Raw genomic sequence first — 17,304 nt, 5'->3', positions numbered from 1 at the left:
AAAGGTCACCGCTCAGGACGGTTGGGATTGATTTAAAGAAACACAAACACGCCAGAGCTATCCCAGATTTGAGTGTAGCCAGACCATACTCCAGTGTTGACACAGTGCTTTGGAGATCTGGAGGTCTGGCAATGCAAGACTAACCATCAACAAACAATTATTATTATTTTTATTTATTTTTTTAAGAATTGTGACCAAGATGGTGAGACACAATTAAAAATAAACTTGTAAGTGCTCTCTGGTGGATAAACTATCTAACGGTGACACGCTTTCTACCATAAATTACATTTAATCTAATTGGGCATTTCTGTACTGCAGTTGTTTTTTTACTTATCGGCTGGCATATACATCAATTTATCTCTCTATACTTTCCAACTTCCCTAGCCTGTCTGTGGCTCTTAAGACATTATTCTCACAAATATATAGTTGAATTTGAATTTCTTTTCTTTTAAAGGCTCTTTCATTTCCTAAAACAGCTGGGTGCTAGTTTTTTTTTATATATACAAATATTATATAAACAGGACTAAATTTGTTGGGGACTATTTTCAGCTATGTATTAATCTACACATTAGGTGCTCTAGTAAGTATTGGAGCTCTATGGCACTGAATATATATACAGAATAATATATTACAGGCTTTGGCTACACAGATTGGTTAGTATGATTAATTCATTGTCTTTTCATGGGATTTGTTGACAATAAGAAAAATAAAGAATATCACCAGGCTTATCTTTTTAGGGTGAAAGACATGAAATAAGTCACTTAAAGAAGTAAACGAGTAAATATGAGCCCAAATCATCAAATGTGAGTCCCTAAACGTAGCTCAGTCTGCTCTAAAACAGGGTTTTAACTTGTTCATTAAAGGTTTATTTAAGCAGCCTGTCCACTAAGTTTACAAATTAACAATAACTTTTAGCTTTTGATTCAAAGTTAAGGCGTGCGTGCGTGCATGCCAGAAAGTCTTAAGTTACAAACTGAAGGCATGGAGATTTAAAGATGTGGGTGTTACCAGGCAGGGAGGTTCTAACAAAAGATGTGTTTGTGTTGCATTATGGGATGTGTAGGATCCAGTGTTTTTGAAGCTTGACCTATTTAAAAAACATAAAGTCAGCCTCCGCCGCTTCGTTTTTGACTAGTTTTAAAATGTGTCTCTCAGAAGACCATCAACTTTAAGAAATTGCGAAAATAAAATCGCTTTAGTCCTCTACAATAGAGATGTCTTTGACAGTATTCAACATTCTTAATAATAATAATAATAATTACTTATTTTATTAATTTAATATTTATTAGTTGTAGTTTAGGTTTAATAGTTTATTTTTTGTTTGCGTGACAAAAACAAAACTGATTTTCATAATAAACCTAATTTGAATATATATATATATATATATATATATATATATAGCCACTGCAGCTGCCAGCCACTAGAGGTCAGTCCCTGACGATGTTAAAAGAAAAGTTGCTTTTCAAAAGTCAATAATGTGAACCTCCTTCTCTTCTCCCCATGTCTTTTCTCTCCCTCCCCCTTCCTCACTCACTCCATTTGTCTCCCCATCCCTCCACCCAATCTTTCTCTCTCTCTCTCTCTCTCTCTCTGAACCTCAAAGCGCACTATATAAAACCTCCCTCCACACTGACACTCAGATGTACAAACACATCGGTTGTCGTCACAGCGCCTCCAAACCTTGCATCAAAAATCAGCCCATCAGACACTTGAAGCGTTTTAACGGCAGACATCTGACCCTCCTGAATGAGCCCGAGACGATTCATCTCTGCTCTCTCGCCTTAGGACCACCTTTCCTCACTCTATATTTCTCCTACAAGTTCGGCAGCTGATCCCGGCTCAGTCAGAGGGAGATTTTTTTTGTTGCGGCTGAGAAGAAAGATCAGGGACAGTTTGACATGAGGGGGGACGCTCCACAAAGAGGTATGAAGACCACATATCTGTGGGCTGCCGCTCTGCTGCTGTCAGTCGTCTCTCTGGTGAGTTAAATGGTTGTTGTTTTTTTTGATTTGGCCTTTTTTTTCTTCAAATTGTATATCTCTACAGTGCCTGTGATTAAGGTCTGCACTTGTCTGGTAGCAGGGATATTGAGGAATGTGCGCAAACAGACATTTTGATGAGTGAGTTTCAGGTTAGTGCAAGGACAACCTCACACGCCAAATTTTAGTTAGAATTTATTTGTGCAAGATGTCCGGCGCAATCTGATAATGTGAAAGTCTAGAAAATGTAATGCAAAATGTCATTTGGTTGATTTCAGACTAATTTTCCTTGTGTTATAGTAGATTAAAGCCACGTTTTGAAATTGTTTTCTTTAAATTTGAATCCTGTAATGACAGATTTTATTTGCTCAATGATTTGACAATGCCAGTGTGAACACAAGCTTCCCAAATCCAAATCATGCATCATGACAAATCTACCCACACACAATCCCGCTAGATATTTCTCTCTCGGCACTATCCATTCAATACCTCCTTTGCATCTTCCCCTCCTCTCTCCCATTTACAGACACACTTTAATAAGAATTTATATTTGACAGTACGGCGAAGAACCGCCTGAGCCCATTATGACAAACGTACCAGAATGCTCTTAACTCAATGTCTTGACAGTTTGTGACAACCCAATTCCTTTAATCCTCCAAAAGACAGTAACCCCTCACCCACTGATAAATCTGTCAACAAAGCAATCAAAGCAGAACAGGAGCCACTCCTCTCTCCAAGAAAAATTCCATAAACTTAATCCTTACAAACTTGACTGGCCTTAAAAAGCTCCCGTGGTGTTATCTGTGTTTAATTTGCATAGTGATGGAAAGAAGTCAATTACTATTAATTATTCTCTACAACTTAATACCCATTATCGAATTGAATTCACCGTCTTGAAAACCATAAACTCAATTTCACAGCTGACTAAGCACACTAATCATTTCCTCCCCCTTTTTTCTTTTTTTTACTTTACGGAGCCTTCCTGCTTTTAAGGAACAACAAGAATTCTTTGATTTCAGGAGCAATAACATTAACTAACATGGATTCCCTTATTGTCACAATATAAAGACAAACAATTATCAAGTATGTGAGGTATGTGTACAATAGCATCATGGTAGTGTGAGCTGATCTCATAGCATCACTTGATGGGGAGTGTTTTTTATTTATTTTTTTCCAGACTGGGCTGCCAAATTGCTTCGCTATGCTTTAATGGGATGATCATAATTGTTTCGTACTCGTTGCATCCTAAGCTTTCGCCTGCAGCTCCTTCAACAGATTGACAGACCCATGGGAACCTCACAAACTTATTTTGGCCGCCTTTGAACCAAGTCGTGTGTGAAATAATATGATTATGCATTTTTCCTCTGGGTAAGTTGAAAAACTGGTGGCTAGTTTTTTTTTTTTTTACTTTCCCCCCCTACCTCCTCATCCTCCTCCTCCTTCTTTTTGGTCTTCAAACTGCCCCCGCTCTAATATCCTGCAGTCTGTCCGCGTATAGTATTTATCCTCCTCAGAAGTCATGGTAATAATTGTGCCCTGGCCTCTCAGAGCGGTGCTGCAGCGATAGGACTCGGCTCCATCCACAGCTGCCTGTGATGTCTTGACACACTGTGTGATTTGTCATCATCTCTGACCCCCCTCAGGTAACACTTTGATATCACTGGGAGAGTATGAACCTAAACTCTCAGTGGGCGTCAAATGCCCTTAGTTCATCCATCAGCTCAGCTACGGGGAGACCTCACAAGGCGAGACAAGTTAAATTCACTGTAAATGACTATGACGACAATCATATCCCAAGTGCGCAGTTGGATAGTACTCTAAAAGACGGCATCAGCACGCTAAGGATTCTAAAACTACCTTCCTGTCTAGAGGAACATTCAAACACAGACTTGGAGCTGATATTTTATAAACCAATATATTTGGTTTTTCTTCTTGAACATGAGTGTTGTGGTGGAAGGAATTGTGATTCATGGCATAAGAAGGACATTAATTAGATTAAAATATGCTTTTGCTGGGAGGTGGAGCGAGACGTTAGAGTGACTATCTCGTACCCGAAAGGTCACAGGTTTGATCCCACAACAGCCACGTGTCCCTGAGCCAAACGTACCCATAATAGCTGCTCACGCTTTAAGCCTCTCTGGATAGGAGCATCGGTTAAATACTGTAAATTTGAAAGAAGTAAATACATCCGCAAAACTTTTGCAGTGTGGTATTCAAGCACAAAAAACATTAAAAAAACAACTATTAATTTCTAAAAGTCGAAAGCTGAACACACACCATCCAATCAAGATTGCAAAGTGGCAACGCAAATCTGTTATCAGCCCGGTCCTCTGTTAAACTAGAACTGTCGCACTCACAAATCCCCACACGGCAGTCACAGCAGCCGAAGCATTCAGGTAAATGAAAACTGACACACACTTTCATTCTTCCTTGCAAGGTTTTGTGTACAGCCCACCGCAGAGCCATCCGGCTCCTCCGATGGTTCTATTAAAGGTGGAATTTGTTGGCTGCTCGGGGGTCCAGCCCATAGAATATCCTCCGAGCTCCCGAGGGAAGCCGGGGTTGTTTATCTTCCTGTTTCAAAGAGTGGACGCCTGCGCCTTATCACAGCCTCGCCAAGAGTAGATAGCATTTAGGTTTGTCCAACAGCCTGCCTATATGCTGCATCTGGCAATCTCGAGAGTCGTTTCGTAAAGGACTTCTGCATACCGATGCTGTTTGTGCTATCTTGTTGAGGGATTCTGCCTCATACACCGAGCCAGGGAATAATAACAACAGACAGTTAAATGGGGTTTTGGGGGGCTCCTGCATAACAACCTACAGGTCGAAAAGTTGGAATAACTCCGCCATGAAATGAAAGCCTCTAAATACGATTGTGAGATACGTTTGAATGTCTTTCAATGCGAATACTTTATTAAATATATATTGCAAATTGAATTTTTTACACTGCTGCATTTGACTGATATGACTTTCTGTTACTGTATTTTTTTTTGTATAAAAAAGGGGCAATCCACAGATTTTTATGATACATTTGAAAGACATTTACCGGAGAGGTGGTTTAAAGATGCTTTTGTTTGAATTATGGGAAATAGCTAGAATGGGAGGAGCTAAATCAAATAAATCTGGATACCTTACCCTCTGCTCCTTCGATTTTTAACCATTCTTTCATCTGTCTCTTTGCACTTCCATACAGTCACATACACACAGGGATGTATGCAACTGTAAGGAAGCGCAAAACACCTTTAAAGCTAATGACAACCAATATCTTTAAAGCTTTGACCTGGCAATAATTTTACTTCTGTGAAACACAAATTAACCATCAGCAGGTCTTTAAAAGATCAGTGTGTTTTCACATTTTAGCTCGTTCTAGCTTTAACATGTTTTTTTGTCTTCATGCAGAAAGGCTATAAAAGCAGGCTATATACAGTTTTAGATTTTCAGAGGGCAGCCAAATGTTTCCCTTAAAGCGGATTCTTGAAAGTTGCTCAAGCAAGTTATAAAGAATAACGCTGACAAAATTCTATATTTTTGTTCAGTCAATCAGCAACGTGTTAGTCCGTCTCGCAATCTCTTTTACAACTTCCCTACCCTGTCTGTGGCTCTCAGCATCACCATCAGTTCCAATTTATCAACAGGTCACAAATATTTAGTTTAATTTTTTTTTTTTTAAAGGCTCTCTTATAACAAGCTGGGCATTGCAGTTTTTCGCAAATGTTACTCAAACAGGATTAAATAGTGCATTTGTTAAGGACTAGTTTTAGCGCGAATGAATCCACATTGGGTTTTAGTGAGTATTTATGTACAGCAGAAGGAAGGTGTGTGTGGGATTGAGTCAACATAAACAGTGTGTTCATGGTAATGAAGGAACATGTCACCCAGTGCGACAGTGTGGCTCATTGATGTGTTTTTAATAGTTTTTGGACAACAGTGGAGCTCTATGAAACAGAGGAAGAAGAAGGCTTTGAATACACAAATAAGTTGGTGGGATGAATTCATTGTTGGTTTGAGTCTTCTCATGGGATTTGGTGACCATAAACAAATACAGAATATCACCTGATTTATCCTTTAAGAGTCTGATGATAGCTTTTCAAAATGTAAAGAATATGAAACCAATGGTTGTCCGTAAATATCTGTTGGTATTGTTTCTATGTAGTAGTTTTCTATGAAAGAGAATTGTTTGATTCATAGATTGTTTTAACAGATTGTATTGTGATGAAGTAGAATCAACACGTTCATGTATATTTTGTTTTCTAAATCTTTTCTACATCTTTGTAATAATAAAGTTTATGGCCCTTATCATAATCAGTAATTACAAAGTGCTGTTTTTTTATTGTAAATATTGCCATACATTGTCCCCTTATGGAGTAGCAAACAATGTTATCCAGCTATGCTCCGATTGGTTCACTCAGAGAGTAGATTTACTACCTGGGTGTGTTTATGTCTATTTTAGGGCTGCAACTACCGATTTCTTTTAGTATTGATTATGTATATGTATATATATATATATATATATATATATATAAATCTATATATATATATATTATAATCTGCTAATTATTTCTTTGATTAATAGATCAACTGTTTGGTCTTTAAAACGGCAGAAAATGTACATTTAAATGTCTTAAAGTTCAAGTTGACATCTTCAAGTTACTTGTTTTGTCCAACCCACAGTCCAAAACCCAAAGATATTTGAGTTACTATCACAAATAAAAGCAGCATCCCCCCCCCCCAATGAATACAAATTAGATCAGTTGAATAAAGCCAATAAAGTGCAAAATAAATCTCACTTTTAGCAGTGGACGATAGTTTGATATTTAAGAAAAAACAATATTTACAAACCAATATTAAACCCAAAGTTATCAAGGTGTGACTGTTGACCTTTACGCTGCCATGTTTGTTTTTCTCCTGTCCTTTTTCAAAACAGCAGTTTCCCTCTTTTCTCTCTGCAGTATCTCTTTCAGGCACATTCATGCACCCAACACCTACACCTACACACACACACTTTGTGCCTGGTTTGCATGTTTTTGAAGCGGGCAAAGACGTAAATCTTGGCCCTCCGAGTGTTGGTGCAGTCATTCGGGGTGTTCTGGATATAAACGTTGCTTTAGTCAGGACTGCCTCTGATCTGCCTAATCTCCCCGGGCTGGATTACAGGTTGGGCTCTAATCCGTGAAGTGGGGTCTCTGTGAATGTGCCTCTGAGTGCTCTAATCCAGAGACTGTCAGGTGCTTTAGATGAAAGCTAATTGCATGTCACAGTTTGGGGACCATACACAACGCCGGCAACAACAGAACGAGTTCCTGACAACAACAAGGTCCTCGGTCTGATGATGACTTGGCACGCACTTCAGATAATCTAGTGAAGAAATCCCCTCCCAAAAAATTCCAGTGACACCTCCTCTTACAAAATTATTCACAACATGATGTCGCAGAAAATGCTGGTGCACCTTAAAATGTCACACACACGCACATACGCACACACACACAAATTAGCCTGACAGTCACTTAAACCAGCTCAAAGCAGTTTCCTAATATCCCTTGATCTGGTTTCAGGACTCCACTGAGACTGAAACCCAGTTACTGAGAATCGTCAGTAATTACTACACTACGAAAATGATATTTAATTTGATCATTGGAGACTGTCTTTCCCCCTCTCTCCCCCCTTTCAAGTCTAAGCTGCCCTGGCAAATAAAGGCCTAAAAATGCCAAAAATTATATATTTTTATATACACCATTATATTAAATAAGCTGCTTTATTATCCCATAAAATGCCTTTATTTGTACCATTTTCACTTTTAGAATGAACATAAACAACTGAAACAAGCTGAAACCTGAAATACTATTAAACCCAGGAATAAGTAATGTCATAATCGACTTTATAACTGGTTGGCTGATACGGTTTCACTGAACTTTTACATCCTTAGGAGCTTTATGTTTGACTATAATGGTGCCAATAAATCCTGAACAGGAAGCCACCCTCATCCTCACACTCACTTTATCTTTTTACAATATATCACCAGTGAGGCCAACATGACAGACTTTTGTTTCCAGCAATGGAAGACAAAAGGAGGTCTTCATTAATACAGCTTAACTGCCCCACTGCGCAACGAAACTGCTGAAATTAACATTTCTCTTTATCTTGTCATGACAATCATTTTGCACTGAAGATCCTGCAGCTTTCTTTTTTCTCTTATAAAACCAACCGTCTGCAAAGATTGTCTATCTCCAAACATTTTCTGGGTTTGAAAGGCTTAGACAAGACTCCACTTAACATATATTAAAAATGTTCAGGTTATGTTGCTCTATTCAGCGAGGTAGAGAGACTTTACAGCTACTAAGCCAAAGTCTCCACAATGCCACTAACGGTTCATTCACATCAGGTCATCCATCATCGAGGCCTCTTCAAAAACAACTGGAGGCCATCTTTTCAAACTCCTCCACTCTGAAGCCAAGTGCATTAAAATGAACGCATACTTCAGAGAAAGATCACAACTCCTGCAACAGTTTACAGAGTGAGAGCTCCACATACACACTCTGGCCTACAGTACCACAATGTCATTCAGTGAACTTTCTGAATGAGAGAAGGCCTTATTTTCAGAGTATCGATCGCAGGGTGAAGGTACAAAATGTAAACGCTTCGACCAGATAGATCTGCTGTCACGTTCGTAGGCTGGGGTTTGGACATAACTGTCACGGGCCTCAGTGGGGTGCACGGGGAATCTTCGCTCTCTCATCTGTGTGATTGTTAGAGGAGAGACACAGAATGAATCATCAATCATCCATTCAGGCCATATTCAGCAGGTAATAGTCTGCTGTTGCATCACGTCTGAACCAAAGATGTGCTTCATTCATCTCGATATGGCAGGAATACCCTTAATCTTGATCAGGACGAACCGTCACAAGCTCTTTCACACACTGTAAGAGTTGGTTACAGCATTAACACCGTTTGTAAGAGGTGCTGACATGTTTGTGGATGGATAAAGCTTGTTGGTGTCTTCTTACTGCTGCAAAGCAGATTCCTTTTGGTCCTGTGTGTCTGTTTGTTAGTTAGCAGGATATCCCACAAACATGTCAACAGATTTCAACTACAAAGCACTCAGTTAGCATACATGTGTCTACCCAACACTAATGTCAGACAGAACGTTGAAATTGGACAATTCTTAAAGACCTGGATTACGTAAGGTTAAAGGTCCAATGTGATATAATAATACTGAAAGCTAGCGTTTAAAATAGTTACGGCAGTCCAAATTCAAAATAGTGGAGACATTAGTCTCCCCCGGCCCCTTCTCCCCAGACTCGATGTTCGCGGAGGTTGCCAGGTTGAGAACGCAGCATCCAACAATGTTGCTAGATGCTATAGTGCATTTATACTCGGAACTCGGATTTTTCGAGGTCAAAGTCGGAAACACGCCCCCTGACCTCGGATTTCCGATCTCGAAACTCAGGCAACCACCGAGTAACCTAGAGCTAAAAATCCAACATGGCTGCTCCGTGAATAAACAGTTGTGAAAGCTGTAGTAACATACAGTTATAAGCACTTCTATGTTATTTGTGTCTCACTGAATCAGTCATACACACAGTCCTGTCCAAGTTATATCTGTGGACATGTTGCTACGCGGTTTGTATGCACTAAAAACGGCGTAATGCGTTGTTATAAACTGGCATTGCTAACAATGGCTAACCTGGCTAGAGCTAATGAAAAAAACGAAAATCCAACTTGTAAATGTAACACATTAAACTCGGGTGTGATGTCATTCCCAGCTTCCGAGTTCCGAGGTAAATGGAACGCACTTTAAAGCTGCTGTAGGTAAGATTGTGAAGATCCAGGACTTTGCCAACGACAACTTCTCAGTCCCTCCCCCCTTTCTGCTGCAGCCCAAACCGTCTCCTAAGCCCCTCCCACACAACGGAGTTTGACAGAACTGCCGGCATGTTAGACAACATGTTCAATAACTAAACACTAAAACAACGTTAACTTTACTCACCAACAGTAAAACGATGCTAACTAGCAGGCTACCGTTAGCCATTTCAGCATCATATCAGACCGACCACTGTGCTAACGTTACTATTATCCTCACCAACGTAGCTTTGTGGACTTTTGACTACTAATAACCAAGTGAAAGATAAATCATTCATGGTAATTATGTTACCTGTTGAGAGGAAATGTGGCTACATCTGCATTGTTCTTCAGATCTTTAAAATCCTGCAGCCACGCCACCTCTGAAAAGCCACTCCATTATTCACGGAGTTTTGGAAAACTTTTCTGCAGCTCTTGCGCGGGGAGGGGGGAGGGGAGAACCCTATTATATGCGTGTGCCTGAGCAGTGATTGACAGGCAGATAGACCACCCCCTGTGGCCCTGATTGGAGAAAATCGACCGGGAGCGGTGGAATTTTGCCAATGACACTACAGGCTGTAGGTGGTGCCAGAGGAGCTGGTTGTTTTTTTTTTTTTTTTACATAATTCATGTAGTTCTACTGGAACATAGGGTCAGTTTCAGCAAATATGACAGAAAGTTAGCTTTATAAGACTTACCTACTGCATCTTTAACTCCATAGCAGCAATGCATAGCAGTAACTCAGCTAATGTTAGATGCTGGCTATGTTGACAGTCATAAAAACCCGTGTCCACCCTATCTCCGCTTAAAATTACTGCAACAACCGCAATAACATGACAGACACACTTCTTCAGCTTAAAATTACGGCAACAACCGTGAAAACAGTGCAAACTCACAGTCCTCTCTAGATTTACAGCCACCATTTCTTTGCTTAAAATTACTCATCGTTTGTTGGCAACGGCCGCTGAATACGTTTGTAACACGTTGTAAACAGCTTGGTCCTCCGGTAAAGTTAGCAGTCATGGCGTGTTAGCATGGCGGCGTTAGCCAGGACCAGTCAGGATCACTTTACTGGCTGTGTCTCTATTGTTTTTGCGAGTAACCAACTTGAGTACTCTATATAATTCAATATGAGTGAGTACACGCATGTTGAAATTACATAAAATGCCCATCCCTAGTAGCCGTAATAAATTAGCCTAAAGCTAATGCTTACCTGTTCAGGGGGAAATTAGCCAACTCCGCGTCCTTTTGGGCTCTAAGCTGTCTCCATCTTTCAAATACATCTCCAATATTTACCCGGGGTTTGTTACGTCTCTGGTCAGGCAACACATGCCGAGTTTTTTTAAGTCGGGTAGAATCTATCTCGTTGATCCCATTCTTTTGTTTGCTGCTTCCATGGCTGTGCTACAGCTGCGGCGTGCTGGGTTTGCGTTCATACAGGGATATCTGGCAAATAAATGAAGAGCATGCTGAGTCTAATTTGGTGAAAGGAGTGAAATTGTTCCAAGAAATACTGGTCTTGTCCACCGAGGCTGCGACATTCTTTTAATTTTGTGGATTAATTAATTTTGTAGAGAGATTCCAAATTTTTTTTAATCACAGAAAAATGCTTTTGATATGTAGGCCTCACCCGGAAATGATTTTCCAATATTTAGACTTTTTTGGATGATTGATTTTGATGACTGCTTCTCATCAAATTAGGTAGCCTATATAACATTGTTAGATAACAGTGAAAAAATGTCCCATATCGTTTTCCTATAATTTATCGCCAAATTCTGGGGGGCATGGACTATTTGTGATAAACTGCAATACCACTCTAAAATTCTCTTGAATTCACATGCACATAACATGTGCAACTGGTAGCAATCCTGCAAAATTTGGAGTTATTCCAACTTGATAGATTTAAATTAACTATTCCTCCAAATTCAACAACAGAATGTCATTTGTGAATAGAATATGTTGTTTGTCCATGCCCTCCAGAATGAAACATAAAAAGTTCTGATCTGACGCCACTGTCAGCAGCACCATATTGTTTATCTGTGCCTTTACAACCTAAACGCTTTGGTTAAGGTTTGGTTGGGTTTAGGCACAACAATTACTTGGTTAAGTTTGGAAAACACTGCAGTGCCAGTTAAAATTACTACTTTGGTAATGTTAGGGGACCTTTATGATCATGGTTAATATAATAACCACTGTTAGCATCAAACTACTTCCTCCCTTGTTCCCGACACACAAGCCTAGTTCCTACAGCTGTTTTGTAACTTGCTTTTTTGGGGGCATTTTCTGAAGTACAAGGACAGATGCTGTAGTTTTCTTGGGAGGACAGTTTAATATTAATGGGCATAATCAGGTGGTCATGAGTGGGGAATTTTGCACATTGTATCCCTATAAAAAGCTTTAATATACCCAGACAGAGTTTGTATTTTGATGCGGTTTCAGAGGTAAATTTTGACAAAATTTGTGCTGCCTTGTCGGAAGTATGAGCTCTTTTGATTGGTTAGAAGTTGAAATGTTTCAGTAACGATGCTTTTGTTTGTTTGTTTGTTCTTCCAGGTGACCAGTGCCGATTCACGAAGTTCAGGAAATTCTGACTTGAGAGAAAGCTCAAAATCCAAAGTGAAGACCTACTGGACTGAAAGCAGCAAAGCCGTCTCCATCAGCCGTCTGCTGTCCCAGACCCTCTATGGCAAAGAGAACTTCACCTCTCTGGATCTGAACTATGACGAAGCAGACTCATTCTCTAAACAGGAGCAGTGGAACTGGCTTTACAACATTTCAAACCCCCGGGACCCTCGATCCAGGACAAAAAGGAGGCCCATCGTCAAGACCGGCAAATTCAAGAAGATGTTCGGTTGGGGTGACTTCCATTCCAACATCAAGACGGTGAAGCTCAACCTTCTCATCACCGGTAAAATCGTGGATCACGGTAATGGGACATTCAGCGTCTACTTCCGCCACAATTCGACGGGTCAGGGCAACGTGTCTGTGGGACTGGTTCCACCGACCAAAGCTGTGGAGTTCCAGGTCCACCAGCAGCACCAGCAGTTCCACCACCATCCCCAGCAGCAGCAGCAGCAGCAGCAGCAGACAGCTCTGGAGACCAAGGACAACAAGCTGTTCAACTGCAGGGTGGAGTACGAGAAAGTGGAGAAGGGCACCAGGAACTCACTGTGTGCCCACGACCCCTCGCAGAGCTGTCCGCAGGAGCAGACCCAGAGCCACGTGTCCTGGCTGTGCTCCAAGCCCTTTAAAGTCATCTGCATCTTCATCACCTTCTACAGCACCGACTACAAGTTGGTGCAGAAGGTGTGTCCAGATTACAACTACCACAGTGACACCCCGTATCTTCCCACCGGGTGAACACATAACCAGACGAGGACAAAAAAAAAAAAAGAAAAAAAGACGCAGAGGCAGGCTGTCGGGTCCTGAGCGATGTCAGATTATTGGAATGAAAATGGAGTCAAGACGCTTCAAACATGAGACGTTGACGGGCATTATTACAGCTAACATATCTTTGACGCAAGACTGATATTGCTCCAATGAACAGACCTACCCCGAGTATGAGAGCATTTAGGGAAGCGTTTATAGGCTTGCGATCCTCATATTATATGCATAGCTGCTTACATTGAAAGGAAATTCTCAAGCCAACCGTAAAAATATGCTGATTGTATTTATGTAAATATTGTGGGTTCCACACAAAGACCAGAAAACAATTTTATTAATGTTTTCTCCTGCTAATTTAGTTGTTTATGTCGATAGTATATTTCCATCTCAATCATGCTTTCTGTCATTTCCAATCAGTCTGTGGTAATCATTGCAAACACGTAAATGTCAACGCAAATAAGAAGAATCTGTTAGTATGCATTGGAGGGCAAACATGTTTTGAGTGTTGTTGTCTGCAGTGTGATTGCTAGAATGAATATACCTCTCTGATATTGTTCTTGGAATCTCTTCCATGTCCATGCATGAACCAAATATGGTAAACAACTGAATAACGTCCATCTATATTTTCATGTTATTGCAGCAGTCAGAAATAATCTTAATCAAGTCACGGGGGATAAAGAAAAAAAGTACTTATATTTCTATTTTGTGTTAGCAGTTTTAAGGACACGGTAAATGACACCATTGGGAAGCTCTAATCAGATCAAACATGCAAACAAGTAAATGTCGCAATAAATAAATAAAACTTGCAGAAGACACACAAGAAAACAGAGATATAGAAGATAATTTTCTGCACTGCTGCTTAAAAAAAATCAGAGCCAAAGTGCCCCTGCAGTATCCAAAAATAACTATCTGTACACAGTAATCATTTATATAAAAAGTGCTGGATGATGAGAAATAAACAAGATCAAAGGTGTGTCAAAGTGTTTAAAAAATTAGATATTAGAAAAAGCAGAAGACATGGAAGTTCATCTAACAAAGGCTGACACAGAACAAATGGTGTGTTAAAATGTGAGATGTGGTAAAATTGGGTTTCTTGCTCCAGAGGAGACAGGACATATATTAAACAGCAGGTGCTAATCACACATTCAACCTATCAAACGTTTGCACCTCTGGTTATCAAAAAAAATCTGGATGAGACTAACACTGGCTGTTAATGATATTGGATGTTCCAATTGGCTATTAAACCTTCATTACATAAATTGGGAGCCACCAGCTCCACGTGAAGCATTTAGAGGAAATGAACACAGTGTAAGTGGAAGCTCTGCAGAGTCAACACAATAGACAGAATGAATTAAAAGTGCCGATTGAAAACCTGTAAAAAAGCACAAATGTGCACCTAGGGGCGCAATCACTGCTGTCTATTTAAATTCAGTGCTCTTTCACAGTGTACGCTATGGTATACGCAACACAGTAACTGCTAATGGCAGCCTGGACGACATCCAATATGCCAACATGGGGTGTATTTTCTGACAAGGCAGGCCAAAGAATAGGGGTCTGCCTGTGGGATGAGTGAGCATAAAGAGGAATTTATGATGTGGAGGAACAAGGCTGGCAGAAATCACTGGAAGCACCTGACTCGTAAATTGAGAGCATGTTTCTGTCATCGAGAAGAAGGAATGACTAATGTCTCAGATTGCTGTTTGGGCCAGTTCTTTCATCTCAATAAAGTGACTTTAATATCTCTCCACCCCTAGCCAAATGTGCCAGGGACAGTTTGTTCAGCTTTAACGAATTAAAGCAGCACTTTGCAGAGACAATGCTGCCTCATTATGCACATAATCTTACAAGTGTAAACAGTCTGGCAAAAAAGTGTTTGGGTGTGAGAGCTACTGAGAGATGGATCTGTTCCCCGACTGATGTCGCCTGAGGGCAAATACAACATACTATGTTGTGTACTGTTTAAAAATAATGTACATATGTATTCACAAATATAACCTAAAGCTGCACTAATCAATATTTCAACAATGGATCAAATTACCACGTCTAAGTTGAAATGTGTGACAAACCCACAGAAAGTTACCGCCTGAGTGTGCGGAGCGTTCTAACATCTTTCAGCCTATTGTTTTGTTTTTTAAGACCCACAACTTCACGGTTTTGATTCACTCTCACTGCTCACATCAGCACTGTTTCAAGCAGCAGGCAGTTTTTTTTTGTTTTGTTTTTTAAACAGAAACACCTCTGATAAACCCACTGTGCACCACCTGCCCAGCACAAAACAGCAGACAGACAAAGTTAGCTACTAGCTGGCGAACATAATGGAGCATTTAGCAGCTAAACAGGCAGGTTATTTCCCTCAGGAGTTGGTAGAAAGCAAAGGAGCGTGAATATTTAACTTCCATTGGCCAGGTGGCCAGAAACACAACTCTAAATAAATACTAACGTTCCTCTGTGTCTGCTAAAAGGGTAAATAAGAAGCTAACGGTTTGTCATTTCAACTTTATGAGGTGATAATTTGTCAGTGTTTACGGCTTGTTGCACTCGTGCCAAGTTGCCAAACACGTCAAATAATACAAGTTTTGTGCGTTTTAAATCTGATATTATTTGCAGACATCAGGCTGTTTTACTCCTGTAATTAATAACATTACGGATTTAAAACAATCTTCAGCATCTGGAAATATAAAAAGCTTAGATTTAGTTGTTTAGTCTGGTATTAGTCCCTTTATTAAAACGTCATCATTGTCAATCACTTTGGGAGTGACTGCAGGTTTTAATTTTATGTTTTGTCTTTTAGCGCTATGGGCTAATCTTGTTAACTTTCAGATCACTGACTGTACCTTCAATACAACTCAATCAAATGATTAAACAGAGGGTATGTGGATTGTAGAGTTATATTATTAAAACATAGGAAATTAAACTCAAACCGATCTCAGATATCTAATAACCTGAATTCAGTTGCACATCTTTTTTCTTAGAGAGTAATTTGCACAAGTGGGATTCATTTAACTCCTCTTTAAAGCCAACACTTCTTAAATTATGTTAATTTCAAAGCACCAGTTTACCCAGCAACAAGAAAAACTAGCCGTTTCCTCTGTCCGTTTAACGAGCTTTATGTGTATGAATGAAAACGACAGCATTACAACCCGGCAGTGTTTGGACGTCTCTAAGTTATCTTTGGGCCCAGATCTTCTCCCTCGGTTCAGTTGTCCTGGGCCGGAGCCATTCATGCCTGCCGTCTATCCCCTAGCTCGCCCACAATCCCTGATTAATGTGGTCTGGGCGGGAGCTGTCAGAAATGGCAGAGAGAATCATGGGATTTCTCCTTCAGAGTCCCAATGACACCCAGCAGCTGCAGGAGTAAACAGATGACTAACCACTGGCCTTTTGGCAGCCTGTGGAGATTCACACGGAGGGAGGGCTGCGAACGTTGCTTTGACATTTAGGTGGATTAGAAAGTTCTTGGGTTCTGCTCTCGTGGTGTCAGAGGTGGTTGGCATAGTAATTATTTGCATCTTGGTTTTCTTCCGCTTGACCCCCAACCACAGTGAAAATGTAATGCCTCTTTTTTTTTTTTCACTCAGACATTTGTTCAAATTAAATGTTTAAAGTGTAAAACATCCTTACGAGCCTATTTTATAAACAAATCACATTTCCTTTGCGAGGATATAATAGGTATCTTAGTTTAAAAAACAACAAGCAATTGTCATTTCAAATCATGTCCTGCTGCAGAATTCATTTCAAATCTGGGCTGAAAGCTGTCCTGGGGCACAGTTTTGTGTGAGGTATTGACATATTAAAGGCTCTATCAGACAATGACTGGTGTTTTTTATTTTTTAAATCACAAATAAATTATTCTCTTCAAAACACTATTAGTCTGCCGGAAATGAAAACTTACTCATTGTGAATGTCTCATATCAGGTAAAAACTGGAGAGAATTAATTAACCTTTGTCATTTTAATTGCTTTAGTGACAGCTGTCCTTTGGTGCCGGAGCTATCCTAATGCACATACTGTGGGCTTGTCAATTACTTTCCCAGTGAATAGATTAAAACGCCACAGAGGATAGAGTCATTTCATTAGTCAGACTTAATGCCCCCCAGACATAACCA

At 40.0% G+C, this 17,304-nt stretch overlaps 1 protein-coding gene across 1 annotated transcript; it reads left to right on the top strand.

Moving 5' to 3' along the window:
- The first annotated feature begins 1,616 nt into the window (after positions 1–1,616).
- Positions 1,617–17,012, top strand: LOC120561970 (neurexophilin-1). Its single transcript, XM_039805331.1, has 2 exons — positions 1,617–1,979; positions 12,369–17,012. Exons 1-2 carry the CDS (start codon positions 1,899–1,901, stop codon positions 13,173–13,175), a joined length of 888 nt encoding a protein of 295 aa, XP_039661265.1. The 5' UTR covers positions 1,617–1,898; the 3' UTR covers positions 13,176–17,012.
- Positions 17,013–17,304: the final 292 nt, after the last annotated feature.

Source organism: Perca fluviatilis, chromosome 7 (genome assembly GCF_010015445.1).
Source record: "Perca fluviatilis chromosome 7, GENO_Pfluv_1.0, whole genome shotgun sequence".
In the NCBI taxonomy this organism is placed as follows: domain Eukaryota; kingdom Metazoa; phylum Chordata; class Actinopteri; order Perciformes; family Percidae; genus Perca; species Perca fluviatilis.
This window is presented reverse-complemented; position numbering and strand designations above follow the sequence as displayed.